The 27,225-nt window shown below is 41.9% G+C and overlaps 1 protein-coding gene across 1 annotated transcript in view; it reads left to right on the forward strand.

The window, feature by feature from the left end:
• GABRA2 (gamma-aminobutyric acid type A receptor alpha2 subunit) overlaps positions 1-27,225 on the forward strand; it is a 211,221-nt gene that overhangs the window by 88,621 nt on the left and 95,375 nt on the right. Inside the window, exon 5 of the mRNA XM_029588398.1 lies at positions 19,955-20,175. Within this exon, the coding sequence (XP_029444258.1) occupies positions 19,955-20,175 (221 nt within the window). The remainder of the gene's footprint in view (positions 1-19,954; positions 20,176-27,225) is intronic.

The following is a 27,225-nucleotide window of genomic DNA, read 5'->3' on the forward strand; positions in this document are numbered from 1 at the left end:
CCGGGAAAGTGCACAGGAAAGTAGTTTTTACTGCTTTTCTGTACACCCTCCGACTTAATATCATGGCGATATTAAGTTGGAGGTCCAGAAAGTTTAAAAAAGTTAAAAAAAAAAAATTGAAATCGGCTCGCGGGTTGAAAACCGGACGCTCAATTTTGCCAGCGTCTGGTTTCCAAACCCGTGGCTGTCAGTGGGTTTGAGAACCGACGCCGGCAAAATTGAGTGTCAGCTGTCAAACCCGCTGACAGCCACCGCTCCTGTCCAAAAAGAGGCGCTAGGGATGCGCTAGTGTCCCTAGCGCCTCTTTTTGCCGCGGGCCCTCATTTCAATACAGAATCACGCACACAGGAGAGTGGTCTGTGCGACTGCTCTCCCGCGACTTTTACTGTATCGGCCCAGCAGTAAGCCCACTATTGCAAGGATAAGGCATCCAGCTCTACTTAGTTACCCTATGCAATCACAACAAATTACTGTACAACACGACCAGTTAGTAAAATCATTATTTAAAATAGGATGTGTTAATGCATGTTCTATCAGATATAAAATTGAAACCATCTTTGGGCTACAGCATGATGACAGATATGATACCCTTTCTATTTCATAATATTGGCGGACCTTTGCCCCCCCCTATGTTATAGAATAGGGAAGACGTGGAGGGGTGATGTTATTATACAGAAGATCTCTTCCCATTAAGAAAGTTACCAGGGATGTGCAGTAGAAAAAAAAATCATTTTTATTTTTGGTTCATTATCAGGAGGCTTTTTATCCATGAATTTTGTTTTATGGATTGTTTGACTCTTTTTATTTTTGAGAAAAAATGAATCAAACAATTAAAAAAAAAAAATCACCAAAAAAATGAAAATGAGGAATCCCCGGGCCTCCTGCCACCTGAAAAAATGCCAGGGCTGAGATCCTCTTGGCCCGACTTACCTAGATCAGTGGAGAACTGCTGGCTTTGGCCAAGGCCCAGGCCGAAGCCTCATCCTTGTGTAGGCTGAGGGTGCAGTAGGTCACCACAACATCAGCCTACTTAAGGCCAAGGCTTCAACCTGACCTGAAGGCTGAGCCCGGACCCGGACCCAAGCCCAACACCACTACCCAGCCCGGAGGCCAGGTCCCAATGCTGCAGCCTTGGCCCAGACCCAGGCCCGATGCCATGACCTGACATGGAGGCTGGGTCCCATTGCTGGGGCCTTGGTCCAGACCCAGGCTTGAAGCCACAACCTGATCCAGAGGCTGGGTCCCAATGTTTAGGCTGTGGTCCAGGGTCAGGCCCAGGCCTCAGAGCCTCTTCGTTCTGCATCACTTGCAAGCCAAAAGACGCCATCCACTGGGGTTGCGCCTGTCCCAGAGCCTGGACCCAGGCCTGATGCCATGACCCGGCATGGAGGTCAGGTCCTCACACTGGGGCCTTGGACTGCACTCAGGCCCGATGCCAGGGCCTGGCTTGGAGGCCAGATCATGATGCCTGGGCCTCAGCCTTGGGTCATGCCCAGAACCAGAGCCCAGGCTTCACGCTACTCCCTTGTCATCCTCTTCTTTCTTCTAATGCCATCTGCTGGAGTTATGCCAGAGTTAATTAACTGCAGCATATTAGCCCCACTAGACAGTATCATTTTGATGTAGGGCAAATGTACGACCTCACCAGTGGATCTTCTCCAGACTGGTAAAGAGTGAACCAGCAGGGATCCTGGTCCCGGCATTTTTCCAGGCAGGTGGGCAGGAGCCCTCGTTTTCAATTTTTGTCCATTTTTCAGGGGGGGGGGTTTATTGCTTAATTCATTTTTTTTCTCTCACAAATTAAACAAATCAAGCAAACCACAAACCAAAATTTGTGGAAAAAGCTCCCTAAAACAAAACAAAACCAAATATTTTTCCCCTGCACATCCTTATTAGGCATGCATTCCACAATAGCAATTTCTGATACCTTAAAGGCCATCTCTTGTCTATCTCTTAGCCTCTCCCTTTCTCCCAAACCCTCAACATGCGTCGAATCAAAACTATCGTTTCCTGAAAGAAAGAAAACCCAGCCGGATATAAATGTGCAGTTGCCAAGGAGTATCTGGAATTCTTAGCTCATAAAACATACTGCATATTGGTACAATCTGACACACCTGCTCAGACAAAAACCAGAAAGAAGACCTCTGCCCTTCCCATAGACTGTCTGAGTTGCAGGAGCAAGATGTGCACAAATCAATTCCCATACCTCGCTGCTCCAAAATGCCACAAGTAGTCTGGTACTGTCAATACTTGTTCATCCACCTGCGGTGCCAGCTGCAGGAATAGATCCCACGTTGAACATGAAAAATTTCCACAACTGAGTTCTCTACACCAGGAACATGTGTAGCCTAACCATAATGTTCCATTTCAAACATAGAAATTCAAATTCCCTCAAAAGAGCCACTATTTACTTGCTTTTGGCAGACAGGCGGTTGACATTCTTAATAATATCTTGATTATTGCACTAGAATAATATTCTCCTGTCTTTCAGACCCTTTCTCCAAATTGCCAAGGCCACCAATAATGGGAATAATTCTAGAAAAGTGATAATCCTTGTTAGTCCACTCTGAATCCAAACTGTCGGCTAACACTCTGCATACTATGCCTTGTGCCAATATACACTAAAACCCACTACCCTAGTTGAATCCAAATGCAGTCTAGACCCCTGTTAGACACTTGCTCCTCTTGCATGATCAAGAATCCATTAAAGGACTCCAAAAAGGCGACCGAGATTTTCAAATCATCTCTAATCCTGGCTGTCATCCAAATAAAATGATGCCCATACCACACTCCAACCATTGCTGCCAAGCATCTCCTAGTGAATGCTCTCCTCACTGAGAAAACCTGGCGTGCAAAATACAAAGATCCAATCAGAGACTGTATCTGCTTTAAAGTCATCTCCTTGGCAGCTCCAACCAACCAAACCATTTCTAAGTATCTTCTCCTCGGGTAAATGAGATACCATATCCACTGAATCCAACACAATCCCGAGGACCATAAGCCTGGACACAGGACTCTCATGTTTTTCCTGTTCAAAAAGTATCCCAAAATGTTTTGCCCCCTCCAAGAAACCTCCCAGCAAATCCAAACACGAGCTTGCATGAGGAGGACCCACAAAAAAAAAAAAAAAAATCATACATATAATGCACTACTCTATCAAGACCAACTGATTGGACTATAACCTAGTGAATAAAGATGCTAAGCATTTTGAAATAAGAGTAGTAAATAGCACACCTCATAGGGAGACATTGGGTCACATAATACTGGCTCTGGAACTTGAAGCACAACTATGGGAAACACTCTGGGTATATTGGCAAGAGTCAGAAAGATGACTCACTGTTCACATTGGCCAATAATGCACCTCTACCTGATCTCCTAACCAGAACTACAGTGGTTTCAAAAGAAGTGTAACACATAGAACACAGTTCATCAGGCACAAAATCATTTGAGGTCCATATTTAGTAAGCCATTTAGTGAACAAGTTATCCAGCTAAAGTTAGCCAAATAACTTGTCCTATATATTTAGTGGGATATACATTCCGCTGAGTATACTTGCCTAAAATTATCTGGCTATAAATGCATCACCTCAAAGGGAGGATCTGTAAATGGGCTGCAATCTGTCCCAAACTCCTCTCACCCTTCAACTTCTCCCTCATTAGTGCTGCAAACCTCCCTGTAGACCTTGAATTCTTTCTGATCCCCCTGGGCCCATACAAGGTATCTGGAAATCCTGCCCAAACCCATCCCTCAGGATGTCGGCCACCCTCCTATTTGGGAATTTCCCTAGCCAGGTGTGCATGGTCTCCAACTGTAAGGCATCAGGGCCCTAGTTATCAAACATCAATGTTTGCCTTCCCAGTCTACCCCTCCCAAAGTCTGTTTTCCACAATATTACACTGGATGGTTGCCCCCACAGGCTGAGAAAACATGCAGAATTTACAATTGGGGAAAAGGCAAGACAATTTATTCAATTTCCAGCACACATCTTTGGCTTCTGGTCTGGCCCCTAACATTCCCTGATCCCCCAAACTCATAAGAAAGGTGAAATGAATTTCCTTGCAGCAGTTGCACCCCTGTCCTTCCCCCTGCAGCATGTCTCTTTTTAGTCATCTGGGTTAACCACAAGTTAATATTCTGAGCTCCCCAAGGCATAAGATGATTATCCTCCATTTTAACTTGAAACCACTCATCATAATTTAGTCACACTCATCCTCTGTAGTATTAATTAGGGATGTGAATCGGGCTTCGGACGATTGAAAATATTGGACGATATTTAGAAAATCGTCAGAAATTGGGGGCTCCCGATAAGAGAACCCCATGATTTTGTTCCTGGGGTTCTCTTATCGTTTTGGGGGAGGGCGGGAAAAACAGCACACCAAAACAATCCCTAAACCCACCCGACCCTTTAAAACTGTTCCCTTAGCTTCCCCCACCCTCCTGAACCCCCCCAAAACTTTTTACTGGATGGCCCGCGCCATTTTTAAAGATGGTGCCGGCCGTCCATTACTCCTACCATGTGACAGAGCCTGGCCAATGGCACAGATACCCTGTCACATGGTAAGGGCAAAGGGCCATCGGCGTCATTTTTATTAGTGGCAGCCGACGGCCCCGAGAGCGGGAGATCGCTCCCGGGACTTCCACTGGACCACCAGCTACTTGTAAAAAGTTTTGGGGGGTTCGGGAGGGTGGGGAAAGCTAAGGGAACAGTTTTAAATGGTCAGGTGGGTTTTTTTGTTTATCGGCTCGGGCGCAGCCGATAAACAAAACCGCGATCAGGCTGCACAAAAAAAAATTAACGATGTGAATTGGAACCGGAATCGAAACCGATTCCGTTTCCGATATACATCTCTAGTACTTATAAGCTCCAAGAATGCTGTCTGCATAGGACAGCAGGGTCCCATATTGTATCAGATCAAAATGGCTGAATATCCTAGCCAGCCATAAGAAACACTGCACCCAGTTCAATATATTCTTAGGACCTTCTTTTATCCCTCTTCCCTGTTCCTTTTGCCACCATTCCTCTCCATTTGCTTGCTCTCTGACAACTTAAATGTATCAATATATGATCTCTTCCTGATCTTTTTCCTTAGTCCCTTAGGCACCCACTCCCATAACTCAGTTAGTGCTACTAAGGCTGAGTGACCATTGTCCTGCCATAGACCACCCTAGTTCTCTCTGGGCCTTGCCCTGCTCTCGAAGTCTGAGGATGCTGACGAGGAACTGGAAAAAGAGGAGGTGGAAGACACTGAATGACATCCTCTTGAATGCTTCCCCATAACTGCACCAGTCTGCTCCCTAATCTCCGCCTCACATGTACACAATGGCCTAGGGCCCATTGCATCTCCGACAACCTGCTCTGCTCCATTGCTATGCAGCATGGCTTCATCATGAGAGACATCATGCTCCCTCCATGCCTTCTTTCGGTACATTCTCAGTTGCTCATCATGGCTCAGATGGCCTGAAACAGAGGAAACACTAGGCATTGCCCCACACTGCACTGAAATCGCACTGTACCCCTAGTGTCACCTTTACCTGAGGTGCCTCCACTCCTGGCCTTGCCTTTTGGACCACCATTGTAAGAACCTTTCCCACTAACCAATCCCCTTCCATCCCAAGCACATATTCCATCCATGCTCCACCCACTGCTTTATCTGACCACACTTCCATGTCACTGCACCCATATCCACCTTTCCTCCCCTCTCCAGGATCCCCCATGCTCTTCTCCTGAAGTCATCTCTAACTGGATCCACATAACAATACCTAGAAGGACCCTACTCACCACTGAAGAAGTCAGTGAAAGCACTGTCAGCCACCCTCACATGCTGCTCATGTCTGAAAGCCTCAGGAAACCTTTGCACTCCATGTGGTTCATCCAAGGAAATGGCCTCACCCATCTCCTCCAACTTCCACAGCATCCACTGCAGTAGTGCTCTTTCCAATGCCTTTGTTCTTGGATACATACACATCTCTCTGCCCAGATTCTCCTTTTGAAGATTCACCACTCACCCTTCCCTTAGCACTCTTCTGAGAACCTCTCCTCCTTGCTGAATTCCCCAGTTCAGACACTGCAGCTGCAAGCCCTAATAATGAACCCCTGCCTCCCAAAGATGCCCTAGTTGCCATCTTGCCATGCAGGTCCTTGACATATGCCAAACCTGATTCTCTCAGTGATGTTGCGGGGGATGACCTGGAACCTGAGGTGTCAGGTTGCATAAGATCAGGAACAGTCTGAGTTTGACATCACTGCACATATTCCCAGTACTTGCATGTGCACTGCTAATGCTGAAACTGCCATTCCTTGAGCTTCCACTCTCACCCCATCACCATGTGCCATGATTGCAGCCTTGGTGCAAGAACCTAAGGAGGCCAGTAGGCCAAAATCAATGTTTCTCCTGTCACTAGTGCCTCCCAAACCTAGTTGCTTCTAAAGCAGTCATTTTGATCTCCATCGCTGCACCCGTGTATGTCCCTCCTCTCTGGGTCTTCACCATTGCATAGAGGTAATGAACCTGGGCCAGAGGACAGAAGGACCAGGCAAAGGGGGCAAAATATCAAGCATCCATGCTCAAAAGGCAGATGAAAATCCCACCCTTTCCCATTCATCCTTGCGCTAGTCAGCCAATGAGAGACTGCCCCTGGCCAGGTTGAATCCAAACCTCCATGAGGTGAGGAAGTCCCACAGGAATATGGAAGGAAGAAACCCACAATATATTCATCCATCTTGCCCCCTACCACCACCACTGAGAATTCTGCACAAAATTCCTTTGGGCAGTCTGACCAGAGAGGAGATATCAGGCCTGCTGCCAGGCTAATGTCAGCTGTCAATGACTTCACCCTGACAGCCTCAAACCTATAGTGGAAAATCATAAACCACTGCATACAGTAACCCCTAGCTCTTGTGTGAAGTGTCCCTTTCTGAAGTGGAAAAGACCATGGGTAACTTGAAATCCTTCACTAGTACTTTGGATGTATGTCAGTTTTTGACTCTATAAGCACTTAAACCACAGTTAGTGGATATAATCTATAACATCATCAATTTATCATTAATTGAAGGTTTGGTTCCTGAACCTTTTACAAAAGCTGTGGTTAGACCAGTTTTAAAAAAGTTGAAACTTTCCCCAGCTGAGCTGTCCAGTTATTGACTGATATCAAATTTTCCTGCTGTAGCTAAAGTACTGGAAATGGCTGTCCTTTTGCAATTGCAGGATTTTTTTATTTGGATGATATATTGCACCCAAATCAATGTGGGTTCTGAAAGGGCCACGCCACCGAGCCCCTGATGGTCTCATTAACTGATTTTTTATTGTGAGTACTTGTCAGTGGTGGTGCAGTTATTCTAGTTTACTGGACATATTTGCTGCCTTTGTCTGTAAATCATGAGATCCTATTGCAGCGACTTTGACAGTTTGGGATTGGCGAGACCATGCTGTGCTGGTTTCAGTCTTCTTAAAACAGGTCAAAAATGGGGGCAACATTCTGCATGGAAGGAGGACTCTGCAGGGATGTTGCAGGAGTCTGTGTTATATCCATGAGTTCTTTTTAACCTATACTTGCAATTGCAACTCCTTTGTTCTCTTTCCTCATCATATGGAAAGCAATTTAGATTCTACGGAGTGAATTTTCAAAGAAGTTTACACACATAGAATTAGCATATAAGCATGTAAGTATCTTGAACTCGTGTACATGCTATTTTATAAAAATCAGAAGTGCACACGTATTTTCAGTTTCAAGCGCACATATACCTGTGCCAAAATAGAGTGGTCTAGGGTTATTTCTGGATGGGACCAAGAGGAACGCATTAAAGCTGCTATTTTATAATGGTGTTAAGTGAATACATTAAGCAAATTATTCATGCAGTTGTAATCGTGTGTACGTTGCTATTTTATAAGAGATTTATGTAAATACATTGCAATTATATACCTGTTAATTATCTGGTACATTTGATATCAGACTCGTCTGCTCTCTGTATTGGTTGAGTGGGAGGTCTGGGCGAACTGAGGGGAGTTTAGGGTGAAGAACTAGGAGGGTCTCAGTGACCTGGAGACGGATCAGGTGATGCCTTCGGTGATCTGCAGGTTCGCCTGCGAACCGCCGCAGTCATCTCCCCTGGCCGGGCTGGCCTTACCTCTCCTCCATGCAGTGAATGCCACTAGTCAGCTATGGAGTGGGATGCTGCTCTTTACTGTGGCAGGATGCTGCCAGCAGGACGCCGCTGACACCACTCACCACGCTTTCCCCTAGGTGCATGCGCACATTACTTGCTGGGAGGGACCATGGTGGGAATATCTCCATAGCCCCTGAAGATGACATGATCGGCATAGCCCTATATAAGTGCATCTCCCCGAAAGCAACTTGCCTTTGTAACAGGTCCAACTACTTCCTAGTAGTGCATGTTGCTTCCCAGCATTCCAGTCTTTGTTCCAGTCTTGTCTTCAGTTCTCATCCAGCTGTCTTCGGTTTGTCTTCTGTCTATGTCTATATGTGAACACACATACAAAAGCAAGCTGCCTCACACAAGTGCGCGTGCGCACACACACACACACACATACACACACACACACACACATACCCACAAGCAAGCTGCCTCTCTCTCACGTGGGAGCCTCTCTCTGTTCTTCAGTCAACATTGGTGCTCGGTGGTGACCCCAGCCCCTCTCTGTTCTTCAGCCGCTGTCGGCATAAGCTCTGTGGTGGCCCCAGTCTCTTTTCATTCTTCTTCTGCCACCGCTGGTCTGAGCTCCGGCAGCAGCCCCAGCCTCTCTCCATTTTTCAGCCACTGCCAACCTGACATTACATTTTCTCTCATGATTATTCATTGTGGCTATCCTGAAAACCTGACTGGCTGGGGGGTCCCCAGGACAGGGTTGAGAACCACTGGTATAGACTCTAGACTTCACTCCCATATAGAAGAAATAGGGCTACCAATTGGTTCCAGACTTTCAGGAAGGTTGATCCATAAGAACATAAGAAAATGCCATACTGGGTCAGACCAAGGTCCATCAAGCCCAGCATCCTGCTTCCAACAGTGGCCAATCTAGGCCACAAGAACCTGGCAAGTACCCAAAAACTAAATCTATTCCATGTTACCATTGCTAATGGCAGTGGCTATTCTCTAGGTGAACTTAATAGTAGGGATGTGAATCGTTTTTGAACGATTAAAATTATCGTCAGATAATTTTAAAATCGTCCAAAATCGTTAGAGTGCACGATACAATACAGATGCCCACGATTTATCGTCAGGGGCATTTTGTATTGTATCGTTAAATAGGGCACACCAAAAAAGCCCCTAAACCCACCCTGACCCTTTAAATCGACCAAACCCGACCCATCGCTATTTTTTTTTTATGGAGGCCCGCGCCGCAAAAAAACCCAAAAAACCCATCTGACCCTTTAAATCGACCCCCCCCCTCCGACCCGACCCATCGCTAATTATTTTTTTACGGAGGCCCGCGCCGCAAAAAAACCCAAAAAAACCCATCCGACCCTTTAAATCGACCCCCCCTCCCAATCCCCCCAAAACCTTTTAAAGTTATCTGGTGGTCCAGGGGGTCCTCGGGGGGCCTCGGGGAGAGAGCAAGGGGGGCCTCGAGGAGAGGAGAGATCCAGGGGGGCCTCGGAGAAAGATTTCCCAGGCATCAACTGTTCTAAAAAAAAAAAAATGGCGCCGATGCCCCTTTGCCCTTACCATGTGACAGGGTATCCATGCCATTGGCCGGCCCCTGTCACATGGTAGGAGCACTGGATGTCCGGCGCCATCTTTACTCATCAGCCCATATTATACTATGGGCTGATGGCCAGTGCCATGTTTAAAGATGGCGCCATGTTTAAAGATGGCCGGCGCCACCAGGTAACTTTAAAAGGTTTTGGGGGGGTCGGGAGTGGGGGGTTTGATTTAAATGGTCGGATGGGTTTTTTTGTTTTTTTTGCGGCGCGGGCCTCCGTAAAAAATTAATTAGCGATGGGTCGGGTCGGGAGGGGGGAGGGTCGATTTAAGGGGTCGGAATTTTTTTTTTGTTTTTTTTGCAGCGCGGGCCTCCATAAAAAAATAATTAGCGATGGGTCGGGTCGGAGGGGGGGGGGTCGATTTAAAGGATCGGATGAGTGTTTGTTTTTTTTTGCGGCACGGGCCTCCGTAAAAAAATAATTAGCGATGAGTCAGGTCGGGAGGTCGATTTAAAGGGTCGGATGTGGTTTTTTTTTTTTGTGGTGCGGGCCTCCTAAAAAAATGTGAATTGGAATCGGAAACAATTCCAATTCACATATCTTAACGATCAGATTCGAGCCCCCCCGCAGCCGAATCTGATCGTTAAGACGATCTGGCACACGATTCACATCTCTACTTAATAGCATGTAATGGACTTCTCCTCCAAGAACTTATCTAATCCTTTTTTAAACACAGCTAAACTAACTGAACTAACCACATCCTCTGGCAACAAATTCCAGAGTTTAATTGTGCGTTGAGTAAAAAAGAACTTTCTCCGATTAGTTTTAAATGTACCCAATGCTAACTTCATGGAGTGCCCCCTAGTCTTTCTACTATCCGAAAGAGTAAATAACCGATTCATATCTACCCGTTCTAGACCTCTCATGATTTTAAGCACCTCTATCATATCCCCCCTCAGTCGTCTCTTCTCCAAGCTGAAAAGTCCTAACCTCTTTAGTCTTTCCTCATAGGGGAGTTGTTCCATTCCCCTTATCATTTTGGTAGCCCTTCTCTGTACCTTCTCCATCACAATTATATCTTTTTTGAGATGCGGCGACCAGAATTGTACACAGTATTCATGGTGCAGTCTCACCATGGAGCGATACAGAGGCATTATGACATTTTCTGTTTTATTCACCATTCCCTTTCTAATAATTCCCAACATTCTGTTTGCTTTTTTGACTGCCGCAGCACACTGAACTGACGATTTCAACGGGTTATCCACTATGACACCTAGATCTCTTTCTTGGGTTGTAGCACCTAATATGGAACCCAACATTGTATAATTATAGCATGGGTTATTTTTCCCTATATGCATCACCTTGCACTTATCCACATTAAATTTCATCTGCCATTTGGATGCCCAATTTTCCAGTCTCACAAGGTCTTCCTGCAATTTATCACAATCTGCTTGTGATTTAACTACTCTGAACAATTTTGTGTCATCTGCAAATTTGATTATCTCACTCGTCGTATTTCTTTCCAGATCATTTATAAATATATTGAAAAGTAAGGGTCCCAATACAGATCCCTGAGGCACTCCACTGTCCACTCCCTTCCACTGAGAAAATTGTCCATTTAATCCTACTCTCTGTTTCCTGTCTTTTAACCAGTTTGCAATCCATGAAAGGACATCGCCACCTATCCCATGACTTTTTACTTTTCCTAGAAGCCTCTCATGAGGAACTTTGTCAAACGCCTTCTGAAAATCCAAGTATACTATATCTACCGGTTCACCTTTATCCACATGTTTATTAACTCCTTCAAAAACGTGAAGCAGATTTGTGTGGCAAGACTTGCCCTGGGTAAAGCCATGCTGACTTTGTTCCATTAAACCATGTCTTTCTATATGTTTGATTTTGATGTTTAGAACACTTTCCACTATTTTTCCTGGCACTGAAGTCAGGCTAACCGGTCTGTAGTTTCCCAGATCGCCTCTGGAACCCTTTTTAAATATTGGGGTTACATTTACTATCCTCCAGTCTTCAGGTACAATAGATGATTTTAATGATAAGTTACAAATTAAGTTACACTTATTAACTAATAGGTCTGAAATTTCATTTTTTAGTTCTTTCAGAACTATTGGGTGTATACCATCCAGTCCTGGTGATTTACTACTCTTCAGTTTGTTAATCAGGCCTACCACATCTTCTAGGTTCACCGTGATTTGATTCAGTCCATCTGAATCATTACCCATGAAAACCTTCTCCATTACGGGTACCTCCCGAACATCCAATCCAGCTTTTACTCACCTGCATGCAGATACTTATAGTCTTGATTTTCTTAGGGAATGTAATAGGAAAATAAGAATAAGTACCAGCATGCAATGGGGTAAAACCAGGACTGGATCAACCTGTCCTGAAAATCTGGAGCCAGTTGGGAACCCTAAGAAGAAATGATGCTATCAAATAATTTTAATGATAGTTTTATTGAATGGTTGAAATTGACCATTGGTTTCTTTGCACAGAAGACCCACAGGACTTTTTCTTGTAGTGTCTTTTATAGTCAATTAAATAAGTGAAGATTACACTTTGTGAAAAAATAAAATATAATAATGAATTTCAATAACACCCTTGTAAAAAATACTGTTAAGAGTATTTTCTTTCCCTTGCATCATTTTAACAACAGAGGGGTCCATTTGCAGGCACTTTATGGCTTGGCTAGTTGCTAACTTGCAGGATATATTCAGCAGTGCGGTCCCACCACTAAATATACCCAGCATTCTACCTTCTTATTTTACAAATAATTTATTTTACAAAGAAACTAATAAATAAATAAATACATAAATAAATAATTTTACAAATAAATGTAGGCCCTCTCTGGATAGGGAAATTCCTACAGTACCTGAATGTAATCTACTTTGAAGTGCTGAAAAAGGTGTGAAAAGTGGAATATAAAAAAAAATCTAAAATAAAAATAAAAAATAAATAACTGACTAACTTTAGGACAGCCCTACCGCCCAATCAGAGTTAGCCACATAAGTTAAGTGGCTAACTCCAAATATCATACTTAGCTGTTTAACTTATTTGGCTAACTCTGCTCCTCCTCAGAATGCCTCTTGCCTGCTCACGGAATGCCGCTTCTTATCCCCTCACTCTCATTCTCTCCTCCCACCCTTGCCTAGCATTTCCCTTTATTATCCCTCTCTCATCCTTGCCTAGCATTTCTTCTCCCTCCCTCTCCCTCCCACACTAGCCCAGTATCTCCCCTCATGCTGTCTCTCCCTCCCACCCAATCATACACACATGCTCACTCTCTCACTTACACACACATACACATACACAGATGCTCTCGTTCTCTCATTTATACACATGATCTCAAACACACACACAGCTCTCTCATTCACTTATTTACTTTCACCTCTCCTCCCCAGAAGAAAAAGTGGCAGTGGCAGCAGCAGCAGCAGAATCCTCCCGTTGTCCTGTGCAGCCCCAAGAAAGAAGGAGAGTCCCATCACTGTGGGACTGATGCTGCTCTGCTTCCTGGTCCTGAGCACTAGCTGCTCCTTTTCTTGCTCTGGGCCATATCACTCTTCTTGCTAACTAATTGGGGTTGATGCTACTTGTACTTCTGATGGTGGTATGGCCTCTTCTTTTTCCTGCATGGGGGCATACTTCCTCTTCCAGGCCACAGGGGTGGGAAAAAGGAGAGGGTATACCACTCTTCCGCTACCCTCAAGTGCTTCCACTAACACTCCTGCTGTGTTCCGTCTGGGCTGTCAGCATTTTCAAACCTTGGAAGAGGAAGAGCTCTTGTGTCTCACTGGGGCAGGGGGGGGGGGGGGGGAGAAACAGCCAGGCCAATGGGAGACTGGGAAGCATGACACAGCTCTCCATGCTTGGCGATGCATTGATTTGCCGTGACACACTGGTTGACAACTGATGAGCTAAGGAAAGGTTGAAGGGCATTTGTAAAATAAGAAGGTAGAATGCTGCTGGATATATGTCTTGTCAATGTAAGATGTTTTGTTTGAATAGATGTAGTCAAAATGACACCTGTTCAGGCATTCATTTTGACTATAGTCAACTACAGTAATTCTCTTTATATCAGTCTTCTCAAATACATGTTGTGGGCCCTACGATATGCTGCTGCTTGATTAGTGGTATCCTGTCCACCATGAGATCACATCATGCCAGTTTTAAAAAAACTTCACAGGCTACCTATCATCCAGCAAATTCAGTTTAAGGTCATTTGTGATGGTCTTTAAAGTTCTTCATAGGGATGGCCCTGCCTATTTAGCTGATAGATTAGTGCAGTATTTAAAGTGTGCATACTGCGGTCTGTGGATAAAAACAGGTTGGTTGGATAGACCTAAAGCTGGTACACCTGCATGCTACTCGTAACTGGATCTTCCTGGTGTTGGGCCCTGTCCTCTGGAAAGGGCTGCTTGTAAGTATTTGGAGTGTCACAGACTATAAGTTATTTAGGAAAAAAGCCTGAAAACTGTAGTGGCTTTTGCCTAATCTTTCCCTTCTTGTTTGGTATATTTTGTATTTTGTTTTATTGATTATCATGCTGTAGTTCTTTTACTGTTTTATTAATTTTATTAGTTTAATTATTGATGTTGCTTTGTAAAAATTACCTGCAGAATGGTTGTATTGGATGTAATTTCTTTTAAATAAATAAATAAATAAATATGAATGGTGCAATGTAGAAAACATTTTCTCATTGGTAATTCCCTACTGTAGAAATAAATACTCTCAACCAGTAACTTGTCATCTTTTTGTTTTGTTTTTTTTTACTGTGGTCCAAGCTATTCCTTTTAAAATTAGGGACTCCCAGGACACTGCATAGAGACATTCCTTCCAATTTAGAGTGCCCTATAAATGGTACCTAAAGGTTACTGATCTCCTCTGTTTCTCTGTCAGATAGATATCTGCATTTTTTTCTCCTTTATGTCCTGGATAGATGTTTGCTTTGGGCAAACTCCTTGTGGATTCTGCCACTTCTTCTTTCTCCTGTTTTCTTTGCCTCTGCTAGATACTGAATGGCTAATCTCTCCTGCACCATAATTTTTCCATATGGGCACTGACTCTATCTGGTGGCGAAAGCCAGATGAGAAATAAATTTGCAAACAAAAAGGGAGAAAGGAAGAGTGGAAACACAACACAAAGAAAAGGGTGTATCAATTAGGAAATCTTCCAAATCTGTCAAAATCCTGAACCCTACTGAATTGAGCACCTAAAGTATTTTCTACCCAGAAAGAGAATTGCATAAAATCCCACTCTTTTCCCTTAGACTATCAATCAAAAAGGTATCAATGTAAGTCCTAATCTCCCCTCTACACACACACACACTCACACACACATTCCATGCTCTTGAACACCTCTTTTATTTGCATATAAAAGTGCTTGCATACAGTTATTTGCACATAATTTTATGCACGTATCAGATGCACAATTTTCTACAAGGCCATTTCTGTGGCTAAAGCACTTCTTGACCTGCTGAAATCCCATTGAAAAATCACCCTCTAATTTTGTGAAGGTAATCGAGACTAATTATTCATAAACTGATGCAAAAAAGACAATTATCATTTATTTTGTACTCTTCCCTCGTAAAAATATCAGATTAGAGTGACAGATTTATATTCTCAAGACTTTGGTACTTAGGAAATGAGACAGCACTTGATATTATATTTCTCTATAGATCCTGTCTAAAGCTTCCCCTCTGGTTTCATAAAATTTATTCCTGACACTTGATTTTGAAGTGGTATTATTAATAGCTATTGTACAACACTAAATTATACCAGTACTTATATGGTAGCTTATTTCTAAATTTCCTGTAGACCCATTTGAAAAATGATATTGCTGTATAGATATAATTTGGGCAACTTTGCATTGAGATGTAAATAAATAGTAATTCATCAAATCTTTTTGATATTGTATTTGACAAAGCAAGAGTATAAGTTCAATTTACAGAGTCTCACATGCCTTCATATGCAGCATGTTTATCCGGCTAAGTTTTATACTTAGCCGGACATATGTGTTAGCTGGACAAACACTACAGTTTTAAAATTTGGCTTATCTGAGCACCTCTGACATAACTTGGTAACTTGTTGTTCAGCTAAAAACTTATTTGGTTATAACAGGGGTGGTCCAGGGCAGAATACCACTATCTGGTTGATTTAACTTGGTAACTCCAATTCTCAGTGCTATCCAGCTAAGGGGGCCTTTTACTAAAGGTTTACTCCCATTTTGTGTCTATGGGAAAAATGTTTAGTAAATGACCCCCTTAGGTAGCTGGATAACGTTAGGACAGATGAAGAGCAGGTCAGCAGCTGAATATGGATCTCATAACATTTTTCCTAAAATTAAAGATTCTATATGAAAATATAGATATGGGAGTGCTTTTCCCAATATTTTCTGAAAAAATCAACTATTACAATTTCAGTTAGCAAAATCATTATTAGTGTACACTTAGGGGGTCATTTTCAAAAGGAGTTATGCGCATAAATGTAACTACTATTGTAGCAATTTTCAAACGCTATTTACTCACGTAAAGTGCATTTATGTGAGTAAATCCTATGGACAATTCAATGGCATATATTGTAGCAATTTTCAAAAGCCCACTTATGTGGGTAACATGCATTTACGCATGTAAAACCCAGTTTTAAGCGTGTAAATGCTTTTGAAAATAAAGCCCTTACAGAATAGCCATGCTTCATCCCAGGTTAGAGGACTGAAAGAGTTCCCATTATAGACAAAAACATAACATTATGGTTTAAATGATTAAAACTTCTTGGAAAACAACATTAAGGGGCACAAGAACATCTGACTACCTACCATAAGGAGCCATGGGGAATCCTGCCTGCTTGCCTCCCTGCTTGGCTCTGAGGATACCTGCAATGCAGTGCTTCCTTATCTACTAGAGCAATCCTATCAGAAAAATATTTCATGGTTGTACTTTCTTCCCTTGAGCAGATGGAGCTGGTGGAAGAAAATACTGTCATGGATGAGGAGGGCACATTAGGTCTGCTGTCTATAGACAGAATGACTGTGCAGAGCTTTAGTAGTACAAACGTAGCAGTAGAAAAGGAATATTCACTGAAGAGAGAGGACATAAAAAAGGAAGTGGATACTGGATGGAGGACAGGAGGGTGAGACAACTGGTGGATGATTGGAGGGGCAAAGGGCAAAGCAAGGGAAAATCAGTAAAGAAGAGGAACAGGCAAGCAAGAAAATAAAGAAAATAAAAAAAATATCAATGTAAATAATAAAAAACATTTCAAGTTTAAGCATCGAAGACTAATTCCAAATATCAAAGATCACAGCAAGACAGAGGTTTTTGGTGGTCACCCAGACTGTATCTGGATTATCATACATCCTGGGTTAATTTTAGGATTGAGAAATCCTTTTAACTGAGTCAGCTTATAAAATTACATATTATCTTCATTTCTTTTTTTCCCCCTTGTGTTTGGGAATTTATTCATATCAGTCCCAGGAAAGTCCATACAGTTGTTTAAACCCTTGATTTTTCACTGTTGTATTTTCAGGATTAGGAGTGAAAGGAAGTGTGAAAGCAAGTCTGGTCATTTGCATGTGTAGATCAAAGCATCCATTATGTCTCTGTAGAGGTAGACTGGCAGTGGATGTTGTGCTTCTATTTTAAATCGCATTTCTGCCTTTGAATTGCTATCAATTGATCCACCCTGTTGTTAAACTGAGAAGGGATGTACTTTCTGCTAGATCAAATGCTGATCAGGTCTAGTTATCACACTGAACAATGTAAACATATTTGATGTTATAGATACAATATCAGAAATTGTTTCATTCTGTTGTTGTATTGATAGTAATTGACTCGCTTTACGTATTAAGCTGCTGTTTTGATCTGTTGTTCTTTTTTTCAAGTTTGTATTTGAAAGGTATATCTAAACACTGATAAATAAAAAGCAAAATTAAAAATTAAAAAATATATTTATTTATTTACAAGTTTTTATATACCTCGCATACTGGAAATACTGTACTAAGCACTGTGCAGAGCATCATCCATAATTAAACAAATAAAACATGAATGTGTCCAACCATTTTGCCATTTTAAATTTGGTATGCAATAATTTGTTAAGCTCCATATTGAGCAATCCAGTGAGTGGGAAAGTTATCCAAGTAACTTTCGGATAGGTCTATTTCCGATCGGACCTTTCTGCCTAGCTTTATCCAGACTGCGTTGAACCCAGTGCTGCCAGGGTAAAGTGAAATCATGCCTCAGGTAAGCGCCCAGCGTTGCTTCTTTGTACCCAGGTACAATTCGTGTAGGTAATGAATTGTCTGGACAAAATTTAGCCAGGGAGCAGGGAAAATATTCAAATCTGGGGTTTTAACTGGGTAACTACAAAGGTTACCTGGACAAACCATGTGATTATTGACCTCAGGGAGGGTAATTTTGAAAGGAACGTCTGTGGGTAAAATAGAATTTTACCCACCAAAATGACCCTTTAGAAAACTGTGTGACCAATAAATGTAAAATTATGGGGCGGATTTTAAAAGGCGCGCGAATAGCCTACTTTTGTTTGCGCTCCAGGCGCAAACAAAAGTACGCTGGATTTTAGTAGATACGCGCGGAGCCGCGCGTATCTGCTAAAATCCTGGATCGGCGCGCGCAAGGCTATGGATTTTGTATAGCCGGCGCGCACCGAGCCGCGCAGCCTACCCCCGTTCCCTCCGAGGCCGCTCCGAAATCGGAGCGGCCTCGGAGGGAACTTTCCTTTGCCCTCCCCTCACCTTCCCCTCCCTTCCCCTACCTAACCCACCCGCCCGGCCCTGTCTAAACCCCCCCCTTACCTTTGTCGGGGGATTTACGCCTCCCAGAGGGAGGCGTAAATCCCCGCGCGCGAGCGGGCCTCCTGCGCACCGGGCCGCGACCTGGGGGCGGGTACGGAGGGCGCGGCCACGCCCCCGGACCGCCCTGGGCCGTAGCCATGCCCCCGTACCCGCCCCCAAAACGCTGCCGACACGCCCCCGAAACGCAGCGACGACCGGGCCCGCCCCCCGACACGCCCCCGACACGCCCCCCCTCGGAGAACCCCGGGACTTACGCGAGTCCCGGGGCTCTGCGCGCGCCGGGAGGCCTATGTAAAATAGGCTTCCCGGCGCGCAGGGCCCTGCTCGCGTAAATCCGCCCGGTTTTGGGTGGATTTACGCGAGCAGGGCTCTGAAAATCCGCCCCTATATGCATAAATACTATATGCATGTACTTTTACATGCATATGTGAGAGGCATTCCAGGGGGTAGAATCTGGCCAAGATTAGGACTCGCTGATTTTAAAAAGTATGCGGGTAAATTCTTTTGGCAAAATCACATACAGGAGGTAATTTTCATAAGGATTTACACGTGTAAATGTAACTGCTATTGTAGCAATTTTCAAAAGCCATTTACTTGAGTAAAGGACACTTACGTGAGCAAATCCTATGGACAATTCATGGCATATATTGTAGCAATTTTCAAAAACCCACTTACACGAGTAAAGTGCATTTACTCGAGTAAAATCCAGTTTTAAGTGAGTAAATGCTTTTTAAAATCAGGCCCACACTGAATAGCAGGTATAACTGTGTTCATGTAATTTTGGTGAGTTAATTTTCAAAGTGGACGTATGCATGTAAGTCCGCTTTGAAAATTGATGTTATGTACGCTCATATTTGCTGGCTAATTTATGTGCAAATGTTAGAAAATTACCCCCATTATGTCTAGCAGTCATTGTTTTTCAGAAACCACAGAATATATTATTTATTTTGGGTCATCAGTCACTCATTATTGGCTTAGATTTATTATGTCATTGAAGCCAATATATTCTTTTACAAACCGGAAGCATTATGAACAGTTCAATGCAGCTGTTATTCTAAAGTTTGTTGCTGGAATTGTTGTTCTTTGGTAATTAGCTATAACATTTTTAGTTTGTGACTGATAACTTCTAACTTTCTTTTATTTTGTGAACATATTTCCCTTTTATGTCTTTTAGAAGAAAAATAAAACACTAGTAGCACCATCCAATAATGGAGTTCTATAAAATGTAATTCATAGAACTACTGGTTGAGGTTAAGTGAATCAACCAAGAACACACAGCAAGTTGTGGAATCTAAATATTGTCTCTAGATTCAACATTCTGTGGTTAACCACCAACCTTCACTACTAGCTTCTTATGTATTGCTCTCATATGGGTAGCAATTCTTATCATCTGAAGTTTATTTTTCTGAAAATAGGTTCAGGTTAATGTTAATTACAGAAGATCAAAACACATATGTATTTTTCTTCCCTAAAGGAATATACAATAGATGTTTTCTTTCGTCAAAAATGGAAAGATGAGAGATTAAAATTCAAAGGCCCAATGAACATCCTTCGATTAAACAACTTAATGGCAAGCAAGATCTGGACTCCGGATACATTCTTTCATAATGGGAAGAAATCTGTAGCTCACAACATGACAATGCCAAACAAGCTGCTCCGGATCCAAGATGATGGGACTTTGTTGTATACAATGAGGTACACCTGTTTCTTGCATTTATTTATGTAAAGTCTATGGAGTAAATTTTCAAAGGAGTTATATATGTAAAAGTAGAAAATATCATAGCGATTTTCCAAAGCCCATTTAAGTGCATAAAGTCCATTTACCTGCATACAACCTTTTGAAAATTCAGCTCTATGGAGTGAATTTTCAAAGGAGTTATGCACATAAAAGTAGCAATTTTCAAAACCCCTTTTACACATAAACATACCTAAAACCCAGTTTTACATGCATAAATCCTTTAGAAAATGACTTCCTAGATGCACAGCATTTCAAAGAAATAAAGTGGTACACATTGCTGTCTAACTACACCTTACAGCTTGCCATTTCACTGGCCAAGTTGTACATGAGCAGTAAAAATGGTGTAAACAATTTAGCAGATGTCTAATTTGAAAGCAAGACTCAAATGAAGTATGTTCCTGTCAGAAAAGTTATTTCACCACCTTCAATTCAGTCTTACAATCTTTCAGGCCGGTACAGTAAAGTGCACTCAGCTGAACGCACTGTTTATCCAGTGTTGGACATGCATTTTAGACACGCGTCCACAACCCCTTTTACAATAAGTAGTGTCCATAACATGCATCCAAACCCCCCTGAAACTAATAGTGCTCATCACATGCAAATGCATATTGATGAGGCTATTAGTCATATGCCCCAGATTCCATGAAAAAATGTGCGCTCGATCCGCACATTTTATGCTCAGAAATTAACTTCTGCCCTTTACACTCAGAAATTAACTTCTGAGCAGCCTGAAAAAGTGTGCTTTTCTGTACATCCTCCGACTTAATATCATGGCAATATTAAGTCGGAGGAACCAAAGGTTAAACATTTTTTTTTTTTAAAGTGTGCCGGTGGGTAAGGTTAGGAAAACGGATACTCAATTTTACAAGCATCCGTTTTCCTAACCCTTGGCTTTGCACAGGTTAGGAAAAGGGCACTCATAAAATTGAGCGACTGTTTTCCTAACCCGTTAATAGCCACCTCTCCTGGACCAGGGAGGTGCTAGGGGCACGCAGTTGTCCCTAGCAACACTATTTTCTCTTAGTCTGCCTGACAGCAGACATGATCAAATTCATGAATTGTATAGAACAATTTGATAGGGAATGTTTATTTACTCTTTCCAAGAGTACTAGGAAGAGCTGATACTCCATGTAACTAACTTGTAGCAGATTTAAACCATTCTAGAAAGTATTTTCAGTTTGTAAATAATTAAAGTGATCAAGGCTAGTAATTTAGCTGGGGTAAAGAAAAGATTTGGATAAGTTTATAGAGGATGGGTCCATTAAGCGTTAATTAACCAGATAGTTTTAGATGTCTCCATCTCTCTTCTCTGCTGAAGAAACTTGGAATGGGTTTTGCTATTTGGGCTCTGATAGGTACTTCCGAATGACCCAGAGACAGGACTCAATGGACCATTGGCCTTACCAATTTTGGTGGTACTTATGTTCTTTATCGATTGGAAAGAAAGCCAAAGTGGGCTCAAAAATATTTGAAAACTCCAGCTTCTCAATATTTTTAGAGAGACAGGTCCATGATCACTGCTGCATTTGTCCATTGAAAAGTGGCATTCACAGTCCTTTCTTACTACATAACTATCCCAACATACTCACTAACTACAAGTCTCCCCTACCCACCCCTGGAACAGGATGAGCTGTATAATAAAGTCTGGGTTGGCCTGAAAAACTTCCAGAATCAAGATAACGCTAATTAATTGACTGAGGCCAGCAAATACAAAACAAAGTAGTTGTCTACAGAAGAGTCAATCCATTAAATGCTACAGGTATGCAGGGTTTAAAATTTAATTTCTGTTTGTTTATTTGTTTCATGGGTCACAGTCATTAATTATGTTAATTTTAAATGAAAACTATTAATTTGTTTCATTTTTTGTATTGTTATATATTGAAATCAATGGGGAAAGACCCCATTGACTTTAATGTAAAAGAAAAAATGGACCACAGCCTAGGCCCGAGGCCAGGTCCCTTCGATGATACCTAGACCTGATGCTGAGACCTGGCCTGAGCCCAAGTCCCAGTCACCAAGACCCAGGCCTAGGCCAGAGCACAATGCCAGGGCCTGGCTGAGGCCCGGTCCTATCACTGAGACCTGAGCTTAAGCCTAGGCCCAGACCCAATGCAGTGACCTGGTCAAGGCTGGATGCTGTCACCATGGTTTGGCCAAGGCCAGGTCCTGTTTTCCATTGACTAGGCCTATGCTATGCCCAGGCCCAAGGCCTAGGCTTGGAGGCCCAGGACCAGGCCTTCTAATGTCCTCTTTCTTCTTCTTTTATCTTAAAATGATGTCCTTCAGCCAGAGGATGTATCACAGTAATACCACTGCAGTGCCTTCATCCATAGCAGATAGCACCATTTTGTTGTATGGCAGAACTCAGCATCACATCTAAGCATGGGCGTAGGCCTGGGCCTCAATGACCGAGACCCGGTCTCAAAACTAGGTCTATGCTCAGGCCCAGGCCAAGTCCTCAGCAAGAGGACTGGCTTCAGTAGGGTCCTTGGATTAGGACCCTGGCCTAGGCTTAGACCTAGACCTCAATAATGGGGACCCAGCCTCAGGTTGGACCCCAGTATCACACCTAGACCTTGGTGTTGGGTCTAGGCCTTTGCCCATGACTGGACCCCAAGGATGAATCCCAGCTAGGCCCAGCATCAGACATGCCTAGACCCGTTGCTGGGCCTTATTGACAGCACTCAGCATCAGCCAGGTCCCAATGTTTGGCCTAGACCTATGCCTTGGGCTTAGGCCTGGGCCTCATTGGAGGCCCATATTTTTTTAAGGCACATATATGAAAATACTCTAAAATTTTGGGGTATTTTTGTCTGAAGCTAATTTTTGACTTTTATCATTCATACAAATCAAAAATGGTCTCATTTGTTGTATTTTGCCAGTTCATTTAAAACAAATAATTATCCCTATTAAATGCATCATTATGCTGTGTAGAGCCAACACTTCTAACACATAAAATGAAATAAGACATTTTAGAGCCAATTTTCAAGTAAAACACATAAGGGTAGATATTTAAAGATGTGCCAGTTTTATAACATGAGCTCGTTGCCATGCGCATGTTATAAAATATGATACCCATGCACATATGCGTCCAATTTTATATCAGCTCGCACATTTTTGGGTGGGTTGCAACTTGCACGTGCAAGGGGGAGTGTTTTAAATAAAACAAACTACATGACGACATGATAGGCCCATTCCCAGTTCCCTATCCCCTATCTACTCTTCCTCCTTTTCCCCTCTCCTCCCTGACCTCTAACCCCCTCCATAACTATTAGAATTTATTTTGATTGAAAATTTACTTCATCTTCCAAGGTGAAATACATTTTTGCTTGCTGGCCAGCCCCGGGACAGGGCCTAATGGCCGCTATCCCAGCCGGCACCCACACCGCCCATGGCCCACCCCTTTCACAGGACCTGGCACTTCCATGCGGGAGATACGCGCACGGCGAACTGTTTCCAAAATGTCCTCGGCATGCGCATGGCCCAGCCACGCACATATCTCCCAGTATCTGTGTGCACCAGGTTCTTAAAATTTATCTGTTAGCTTCTTAACCCTTCTCCATGTCCTAGACAATAATGTATAGTGTCTAGAAGTACTTTCCTTAAAGCAAACTCAGATGGAAATAAACAAGAACAAAAAAATACACTTCTGCTTCTTCCAAAACCAAACTGATGATCCACATTCTCACTAGGGGTCTCTGCCTTGTGTTAGAGACACACAATCCTGGCAAATTTAACAATATATCACACCACCAATCAAATTATATCATATAGTGACATACAATTTATTATTATACATTTTATTGCAATTACAAAAAATATTTTAATAAAGGTTCTTTTCACAGTTATTTGCATTTTAAATATACAAAGAAATACATATTTCCAAAGAACAACATTGAATATTAAAAAAAACATTCACACATCCATCCACACACACATTAAAAATACTTATCTTTCTCGTAGTGAAATTATTTTTCTCCGTTATTATTGTGAAAACTCTCTTAATCCTTCTTCACAAAACTTTGTAATACTCCCGACATGTTTCGCCTTCTCACAGGCTTCTTCAGGAGAGACTGTTTCAATTCACTACTTGACCCATATCTTTCAAACAATCTTCCCAAGTATCCCCGTGTATATATATATATTCTACAAAAACATTTTAAATATCAAACATTTTCATAATCCTTCAAAACCTTTTTATATAAAAAAAAATAATAATTAGAAATGCGCCAAATATCCCATAAGCGCACATATAAAAAAGCACAGCTCTAATCCCAACTTCTGTTTCTCAAAAAATTCCACCGAATAAATATTCAGTTCTCACTCAGTTTTTCTTTCTTCTGATTACTTCCTCTGTAAAAATCAAACACAATTGCCAGGTTCTTTTGGGTAATTGCCAGGTTCTTGTGGCCTGGTTTTGGCCTCTGTTGGAAACAGGATGCTGAGCTTGATGGACCCTTGGTCTGACCCAGCATGGCAATTTCTTATGTTCTTATGTTCTTATATTCCCCAGAGAACAAAAAAAGGGCATATATAATTATTAAAAGTTTTTTTTATATAAAAACTTTTTTGAAGGATTATGAAAATGTTTGTTATTTAAATTTTTTTTGTAGAATTATATGTCACTTTGTGTTAGAGACAGGCATCAGCTACTACAGAAGCCCACTTTGGGTAGTTGAGGAATAGACAGTATGCTCCTCTTTCTCTTACAAAACCTATATGACCTTTGAAAATAATAGAACTTAGTAGAGACCCAGTGAGGCCCTACATTACCTTAATAGGAGACCAGATGTTGTAGTGTGTTACTTTGAAAGAGTAAAGATTGAATTTTCAAACAGTTACACATGTAAAAATTAACATATACATGTGAAAGTAGCCTGTACTCATATAATCACTATTTTCTTGTCCTTCTGTTCCACCAGTCAAGAACATGTGGGTTTAGTCCTCTCATCAAGCAATTGACTGGTGGAGCAGAAGAAAAGTAAAGGAAATTATCAGGTAACTCTTAATTTCTCCTTTATAAACATCGAAAATATGTGTGTATGGTAGGGTTCATGCACAAATGTACAGTATGCACATAAAAAAGGGATTGTCTATGAGCGTTCCAGGGCATGATGAAAAGTTATGCACATAAGTTGCTATTTTAAAAGAAAGTTACACTGATAGATTTGGCAACTTACTGGCATAATTTTACATCTGCTAATTATCTTGTGTAAGTGATATCAGATGTGATCATTGTGAAATACTGGCTGGGTGGGAGCTCTGGGTGAATTGGGGAGTTCAGGCTGAAGAACCATGAGGGTCTTGATGACCTAGAAAAGGACTGAGTGAACTGATGGAGTAATTATGTGCACATGCTTTAAATTATACCTACTTGCACATGTAAATCGGGTTTTACGTAAGTCCTTCTTTATTTTTGCTTATAGAATATAGGAACATATATTTTTAAAATAAATAGGAAAAGTACGCACATTCAATGTATTGAAATACTCGATTTCAATGCATTGCATGAATTCATGCATATGCATACAAACATGTGTATGTTGTGGGGTAAAGATACAGATATTTTATAATGCATGCATATCTGATATGTGCGGGTTATAAAACATTTTCATAGATCTAAGTATGGCCATATATGCACATATATGTCATTGTGCAAAATTGTTTGAAATGTATCCTCTTAGGGTCATAACTGTGAGTCAGCCAGCCCATCCAATCTTCTTGAATAGCTGAGCTATACTTTCTTCTCACAATTATTTCCATATTGTAGGTTTGATCTAAGATGGGGGTTTTAAAATATTAATATGCACAATTTTCAAAAGCTGTAGAGGTATGCTCTATTGGCATGAAATAAAGAAAAATCTCAAACTTGCAGCAAATGTCTGTATTCAACTACAGAAACATTTTAGGGGCTCTTCCAAAATTAAAATACAATAATTGCCTCTAGCTTTATTCTTTAATCTGCTAATTATTCAAATATATATTAAGTACATGTAAATACTGTTACATTTGAAAGTGATATTATAATATAGAGGTCAATATTCAAAAGCCATATAGATGAATAACTTTATGACAAAACTAGCATATTCAGGCAGTTTTCCAGCTAAATTCAAGCCAAATAACTACTTATCCAGAGATAATTTATCCAGATAAGTGAAGAGGCATTGCAGGGGCAGGCAGGAGACATTCTGGGGAGGAGTGGCAATAGCCGGATAAGTTACCTGGCTAATGCCAATATTATCTGGCTAACTCTGATCGGGCCACAGACCTGTCCTAAAGATAGCCAGATAAACTTATCCAGCTAGCTTTAAGGTAGCCTTATATATTCAGCAGCATGACTGACCACACCGCTGAATATACTCTGCTAATTAGTCAGATAAAGTTATCTGGCTAACTAACTAAGCTGTACAGCAGCTGAAAATGGATCCTATAATATATTTTATTTCTAAACTGTCTTTTCCAATTTTACTTCAATGTGGTATACCCTTGTTCTGTTTTAGGAGCCTGGACAGCAGAGGCACAGGGTGTCTCAGGGTTACTACTTATCCCTTTCTCATAGTCCCAAGGTATCCGGGTAAGGTTCTTTCCAATGGGGGGAGAAATCAATCCTGTAAGGTCCAAGGTAGTGGGATGAATCTCTTCTGATACTATCCTTACACTATCTGGAAGGTATGAGTTCACTTTTGATGGTATAGGATGTGAGTGTCAAAATACTCTATGGGCTCAAGTTGAGTGTCCAAATAAAAATTTACTGTAAAAGTTCTTAAATGGCAAGATTTTCACTTTACACATTAGATCCGGACATGAATATCTTGAAATCACGATTCTCAAATTTTTATTTGTGTAAGTGTCTCTCGGTAGTTGGACCAGATTAAAACCTCACCTTCCAGGGCTTAGAAAAAGCAAGGCTTTGCAGGTTGATAGGGTTATCCTAGTTGGGTGGAAAAATCCTCTTCCAAAAATACTGATGGACAAAAATTACTAAGTTTCAGGCTCTGCATAATCTC

This window comes from Rhinatrema bivittatum, chromosome 1, assembly GCF_901001135.1.
Source record: "Rhinatrema bivittatum chromosome 1, aRhiBiv1.1, whole genome shotgun sequence".
NCBI lineage: Eukaryota > Metazoa > Chordata > Amphibia > Gymnophiona > Rhinatrematidae > Rhinatrema > Rhinatrema bivittatum.